This window comes from Astatotilapia calliptera, chromosome 16 (genome assembly GCF_964374335.1).
Source record: "Astatotilapia calliptera chromosome 16, fAstCal68.1, whole genome shotgun sequence".
NCBI classification, from domain to species: domain Eukaryota; kingdom Metazoa; phylum Chordata; class Actinopteri; order Cichliformes; family Cichlidae; genus Astatotilapia; species Astatotilapia calliptera.
Window position 1 is genome coordinate 344,216 of NC_137437.1, and position 7,231 is coordinate 351,446.

Consider the following 7,231-nt stretch of genomic DNA (forward strand, 5'->3'; position numbering starts at 1 on the left):
CAATAGCTTTTTGCACATGCAGGGGCTGACGGCTTCTCATTACATGCATGCGCTTCATAGTAAACCGTCCTGAAACAATGACAGCAGCAGAAATAAACCACCATTTTCCGGGTGACTGTAGTGCTGACTGTAACTTCAGTCAGCTTTGTCAAAAACGGGGTTTAACCCCACAGAGTGTTTCCAGGCAAAACACAGATGTGACGTCAGGACACTGAATGTCACAACATCAGCACTTTCACAGTGAACTATCTGAAAATGCACTTGCAAAATTAGCTGTTTTCCACTGTTTGCACCTTATCGTTGCATATTAGGTGCAGCAGGCCTGAGAGGAATGCATAAATGAAACTACGAAAATGATTGTTATATTCCAGAGAGAAATAGCAAATCAGCGATAATGTTAAAATACAACATGTGGGGAACTTGTGGGTGCTGATTGCATCATGCGCTGCATTATGCTGCAAGCAGGACTTGAATGCTGTTTTAAAAGTCCTTTAAAAGCTTTACAGGAACAAATGTGACAAATTAGTGACACAGTTTGCTTTTGCCTTGAAAGTAGTCAGAGTTATTACGTTTTGGAGTTGATCTCTGCAAGCTGCTTCAATCACAGGTTAAAAACGTAAACTTAAACATATACTTGTGCTAACCTGGACTAGACTAAGCTGTTATTTTGGAGCTGAATGGACCCGCCTAAGTAGAGAACAACGTTTGTCTGTGTTTTTGCAGAAAACCATCCTGCTGTGATGAGGCAACACAGTTTTGGAAAACAAAAACAGTTTCTACTGTACATCCCACTCACAGCTTTGTGTAGTCACTCTACTCCCCTACAAAGCTCAGTGTTCTGCTGTTTAGTTTAGTTAGCCTGCCTTGTTTTGTTTTTGTTTGTCTAAAAGCATATAAAGATGAATTAACCTCTTGATGCCACCAGTTCACGAGCGACTCCCCGGGGTTTGGTTTTTCAGACACTACACAATGGTCCATCTGAGGTGAAGCCCAGTAAGTTTGATCCTCCGGTTTTGTTGTTTCAAACAGGAGATAATTGTATAAAAAGAAGTTAAACTACAACTAAAGACAATAAGACTATGTGCATGTAAAATATCAAATATTCAGCAAGAATACACAAGTATTCAGGAATATTCATTAACTTGGGAAGAGTCATGGACAGAAAATCATGTTAGCAATGGCTCAGTGAAAAACAACAGTTGGTTTGTTTTTATGCTTTACAGATTTTGCACTGTTATCTAAAACTTGGAAGGAAAATTCAACAGTCACAGGAATTCAAACTAAATATTCACCCAGCAAAAGTTTCCACACGAACAAGTCATTTGTGCACGTTAGTTTCCACCCAAGATTCACCTGCCAAAGCCTCAATCAGCGACTGTGCCTCAGAGACGCGCTCACACGCTTCATGTAAAATCAACAAAACTCTAAAAACAATCAGATTTTGGAATTAGACACAAAAGCTTCAGTGAACAGAGCATTTAGTGTATATTTGAATAAAGCACTGAATCACTGAATTTTGCTGTATGAGCATATGCAAAGGATCTTAAATTATTCACAGAGTTGAAAGAGATGTAAAAATTCCCGAGCCAGCAGGTGTTACTTTGTTTTCAGTAGCTGTTCTGGAACATTCTTACGCTCTTCACATCCTTTAAAGAACATAAACAGCATCATGTTTATTTTTTCTGTCTTATTAATATTGAAGTTTTCTTGAGAATTTAATTGACTGCTGTCATCTTTTACCATGATTTCCTTTCTTTGTTTTTTCATGTTTTGAGCAGCTTCTTCTGTTTTCTTCAGACAGAGGATGCTGCTATTAAACTAGTTCATTAAAATCATAGAAAAATGAAATTCATGTTTTTCTCAGTGTTCCAGCAGAACCACAACCACGTTGCCATCTCTCTTACCGGCAAAACCTCGTCATCATTTCCTGTGCTGCTGCACAGTTTCCATGACAGCACCGTAAGGAAATATAAAGATGAGTTTCACTCATTTTCATGTATTTCTGTCAAATTTGCTCAGTGTGAGTGATCGCCAGCTTAAGGATCATTTTAAGTGCCTGTGGCTTTCTGTGTAGCAGTGTAGGATGTTCCTGACTCACTGTATGATGGGATGGATTGTGTTGACAGCTCTTAGCTTCTGCCTGCCTGTGTGGAGCGGTGAGTATAAACAGCCTTTTACTGATGATTTTTGTAACACTTTAAAAAACATTATTTTTAAGTTCATTACGAACAAGAAAAGCGAATGAGACTGGAATCAGATTAAACAGCACTACAGATAAAGACAATGGTGTCACAGTCATGCAAAACCATTGAAGCTTTGTGTTCTGTGGGGCACATTGAAGAACCTGAGGGCAGTTCTGACAGGATTCGTTGGGACACCAAACATATGTTAACTAGCTGCTGGACCATGTACCACAGTGACTACATTTCCACATGAGCAGACATATAAAGTAGCTTGGAAGCTTTAATGGTGGAGCTGTGTAGACACACTTTGCTCCTACATGAGCAAGTTTAAGACTTACTGTTGACTTAAAACGTAAAACTGGTGCCAAGCCCAGCATCAGTGACGTGAAACATGTAAGGTTTTCAGGTGTCAGGTGGTATTTTCTGTATTTAAAAGAAGTCATCATTTCAGACGCGATACATGGAAAATATTAAATACATGTGAAGACTGCTGAAACCTTTAGTTTGCAGGATGTAATCACAGAACGGGCATTCATTTGACAGGTGGAGTGACCCTTGGATCCAGACGTTTTGCCACCAGAATGACAAAACTGATCATAAAGTGAATCTTCAGCAATATTTCTTTTTGATAGATAGTTCAGCTGTCCTTAGCTGAACCGTTTTGCTGCTGTGGCTCTGAAGTTTACTGCTCCTTGTGGATTCAGCTAACTGTATTATAAGGCATTGTAATGTGGTTTTAGCTTTTAAAGTGCTAGCCAGGAAAGGAGCCAAGCAAATTTAATGTATTCCAATTAATTTTCAACAAGCACATCATGAATCGTCGTGTGATGAAAAACATAAAAGAGTCATGGAATTTCTAATGTAGGATTAAACAATTCAGGTATATTAAATGTCACTGTTCAGCAGGCCTTCAGTAGGTCGGTGCTGAATTTAACTATCAGCTCGATAGACATTCAAACACAGAGTAACAGGAGGGGGTAAAGTAACATGACGCATGTTGAGTTTGTCAATGCCAAACTTATGAGAATCTCTGAAAGGACTCGGCTTGGAGGAAAACCAATGAAACAACAATTCAAATTTGATAACTTTTGAACTGGAGGAGTCAGACGGCCTTTCCAAACACTCATCCTCACCTCAGCTCTCAGAAAGAAGAGCATCGTGTCTTAGCTCCTGTGAGGTTTTCCAAAGGTTGTGTCCTGTCTGTTTAATCCATACAAAGCTTACAAAACCCAGAATTTGCTCCCATAATTTTATTATTTCCTTGTGCTAGCTCATTTGTCGTTATATGAAAAGATTTATATATACGTTTCTTTCTTTGAGTGCTCCATTGGAACTGGACTCTGATATGTAAATGGTTTTAGCTGATAGTAATGTATTTGCTTCTTCATTGCTACTACTAATAGTCACTTATACCTTTTCTCACGCCAGCTACGAAAGTGACCCAGCCCTACAGAGTGGTCAGCACCAATGGTGTGGCACAGATTCAGTGTGTTATTCATCCACAAAGCCTGAAATACCCATACCCTGAGGAGGCCAGAGTCACTGTGCTGAAGGGCCTCCATGGCCACCAAGAAATCTGCTTCTCCATCCTTAACTTCACGGACCAGAGAGAGACACGTATGGAGCAAAAAGAACAGGTAATTATTGTTTTTGTGCTTTTTTGCCTGTTAAGGTTGAGTTTTCTTCAGGAATCTGCCACTGCGACCTGCTAGTGACACAAGATAACACTTTATGCTTAAAAACTCAGGTGGTCGAGCAGGTCACCTACTAATTGGAAGGTTGGTGGTTCCACCTCCTTCTGTTCCAGTCAGCATGCCAAATATCGTTGGGCGAGGTACTAAACCCCATGTTGCCCTCCGATGCATCCACTGGTGTGTGAATGTTAGAAAGCAGAGAAAACAGTGCTCGTGGGAATGAAGTTATGAAAGTGCTTTCAGTGCTCAGAGTGGAAAAGCGCTATATAAACATATTTATATCATGGCTCACAACTGAAGAAGCCCACTTTCACTACACCCTTAATTTACCCTCAGTTACCAAACGAAGGTGGTTCATGTGCTCAGCAAACTGCATGCATGAGACGTCTTTAGTGAACAAGGTGTCAAACATTAAGAATCCAGATCCCGTCCTACAAATGTATATTTCTTCCTCCATAAATATTCTTTTTCTTCATTATACATTAAACTGAAGATTGCACTCTTACAAATGGCACAAACATTAGACTGAAATACAAAATACAAAGTGTGAAACTTGTGCACGGAGTGTTGAGGTACAATGATGTCCTGCACATTTCAGGTGGAGTGCACTGCTGAGACCACACATGACACTGTGGAGGTGACACTCTCTGGACTGAATGCCACTGACACAGATATGTATCGCTGTGAAATACAGATCTTCTACCCACCACCGTACCTGCGGCTTATTGGCAATGGCACACTCATTCATGTCCTCGGTGAGGCGACCGCACTGCCATGTTTATCCACAGAGCTGAAATTTTGAGTGCACATCACTTTTTCAGTCTTACGTTTCCTGTTCTGCGTTCACAGACAGCTCCAGCTGCCCCATGCAGGAAACTCAGAGGCAAAGTCAGCACCAGGGTGAAGAAGAGGGAGATGATGATAACACGGCACCTGTCAGTGTTCCTGTGGTTGTCCTGGTGATCGCAATCATTTGTGTCTTAATCATCATCATCTACTTCCAGGTCAGAACATTATTCATTTATTTTGTCTTTATCGGGAATTTGATTAGTATTTATTTCTAATTAGTAGTATCACAGCAACCTGACTCCAACACAATGAACTGTTTCTGATGCAAAGAGTGTGACTCTGTGGTGTGAATCATCAGTCATTGGCTAACTGCCTTACAGAAGGTAACTGGTTCTAATTTTTCACGTGGAATATTACAGTTTCACTTATGAAAGAGCAAACACGAGGCACTGAACCAACGCTGCACGGGTTGTTTAAAAAGCAGTAAAGCAGTTTTGTGTTTTCTTTTAGCCTCGAGGCATTTATCAGCTGCGAGCCACTGATGTTTCGCTCCTCGTCCAGAGCAGTTTCAGAGACATGGAAACGTTTTTCTACCATGCTATTTAGGAAAATCACTTCCTGTGTGCTCGGGCACCCCATGGGGTGTTCTGCCCTCTGCACAAACAAAATTGATGTTTCTAAAATTGTTTCTAGCATGTTTTAAAATTTCAGCCAAAGCTACAAATTATTGTGGCTGTGCAGGATCAGGAAACGGCCTGTATTTGTATAGTGCTTTACTAGTCCCTAAGGACCCCAAAGTGCTTTACACATCCAGTCATCCACCCATTCACACACTGGTGATGGCAGCTACATGTAGCCACAGCCACCCTGGGGCGCACTGACAGAGGCGAGGCTGCCGGACACAGGCGCCACCGGGCCCTCTGACCACCACCAGCAGGCAAACACGGGGTTAGCATCTTGCCCAAGGATATTTGGCATGCAGCCAGGAGGCAGCCGGGGATCGAACCACCGACCTTCTGATTAGTGGCTGACCTGCTCTGCCACCTGAGCTGCAGCCAGTGTTGCATGCTGCATCCTCCACGTGCCGTCCCAGCTCAGCTGCCTGGTTTCCAGAAAGTAGTTCTCTTGTTGATACTGTAACAACTGTAAAGAGAACTCTTTCACTTTGTAGGGTTTTTTCTCCACTTTGACAGCCTTACAGCAACCTTGCAGAAACCTTTCTTGACCTCAGTTTGCCCCACTTATTTCTTTCCAATCACTTCTCAGTGTTTTAGCCTGTTTATCGGTTAAGGCATAAAGTAGTAGTATATTTATGCACATATTCATGGTTAACAGTCCAAGAGTACTAATGGCATGAAAGTCTTAGTGGTGTAAAGGATTATTCAAGATCAACAAGAGAAACACAATATGTCAGGCTGACAGAAATCTTTATCCTTCAAAGGTCAAATCTTTCCATAAGCCTCTCGTGTCACAGACAAATCATGTGACCTTTTCCTTCCACGTAGCTGTCAGGCTCTGCTGCATACTATCCATCGAAAGCAATGATAATTATTCACTCCATTAACATCTGCATGCTTTCCATTTTCAGACTGTCCAATGTGAAAGGGGGAGGAGAGAAATGCTGAGGCCGTGGCCTGGCACACTTCATAAGGTGGACGGAGCTTCAGGTCCATGTGAAAACATCGTGTGTAACATGTGAACGCTGATGGTGGAGCTATCGTGTGCAGGGCAGATTTTTCTTTGGCTCAGAAGCGTTAGAATAATATTATTGCTTCTACCTAGTGAGCGGGGTGGGGATGATCATTTTCACCTCTTTGACGACTGATGAAAAACACCAAAATAACATTTTACTTTTTAAGTGAAAAAATAATGTTTACATTCTTGTAAACTCAAATGATGGTAAAAAGCTGTAGCTTTAATTTTCCATTGAGTTTAGATGTAAAATCACTTGTATTGTGCACAGCTTAAATGCAACTTAAAATGCAATGCTTGGGATAATTAAAAGAGTACAATGATAGCTGTCTTTTACTGCAACTATTGTTATTGTTGTAATGCAAAGCAAATGTTCATGTATTCATGTTGGATGTTAACACAAAATAAAGTTTTTTGACTTTAAATTGTACTTTTGTTATCTGAAAAATATAAATATGTGTTGTTGCAACAGGAGACATTTTTGGAAAACACTTTTTAATAGTTTTCAGGACTTTTCTAAAAGTCCTTTAAATCAGAATAAGCCTCGTTGTGTACAAACGGGCTATTTCTTTGCTGTTATGTCAAATAACAGAGAAGCCAACAGATAAATATTGACAAGAGGACGTCCACATGGCACAGACAATAACGACACATATAGCATATTTATCATGTGTCTCACTGCATAAACTATGGCTCATCAAAGGTGTTGGAGCCTTGCTTACTGACCTGTTGTTGTTCCTAAAGTAGAATGGGAGGCAGAGCCTTCGGCGTTCAGGCTCCTTTTCCCTGGAACCAGCTCCCAGTTTGGGTTTGGGAGACAGACACCTTCTTTACTTTTAAGGTTAGGCTTCAAGCTTTTTTTGATACATCTTA

At 40.9% G+C, this 7,231-nt stretch overlaps 1 protein-coding gene across 1 annotated transcript; it reads left to right on the forward strand.

The window, feature by feature from the left end:
- Positions 1-1,963: 1,963 nt before the first annotated feature.
- cd28 (CD28 molecule) lies at positions 1,964-6,783 on the forward strand. Its single transcript, XM_026145691.2, has 5 exons — positions 1,964-2,156; positions 3,612-3,820; positions 4,476-4,632; positions 4,727-4,881; positions 6,255-6,783. The coding sequence occupies exons 1-5, from the start codon at positions 2,084-2,086 to the stop codon at positions 6,363-6,365; spliced, it is 705 nt and encodes a 234-aa protein (XP_026001476.2). The 5' UTR covers positions 1,964-2,083; the 3' UTR covers positions 6,366-6,783.
- The last annotated feature ends 448 nt before the right edge of the window (positions 6,784-7,231 follow it).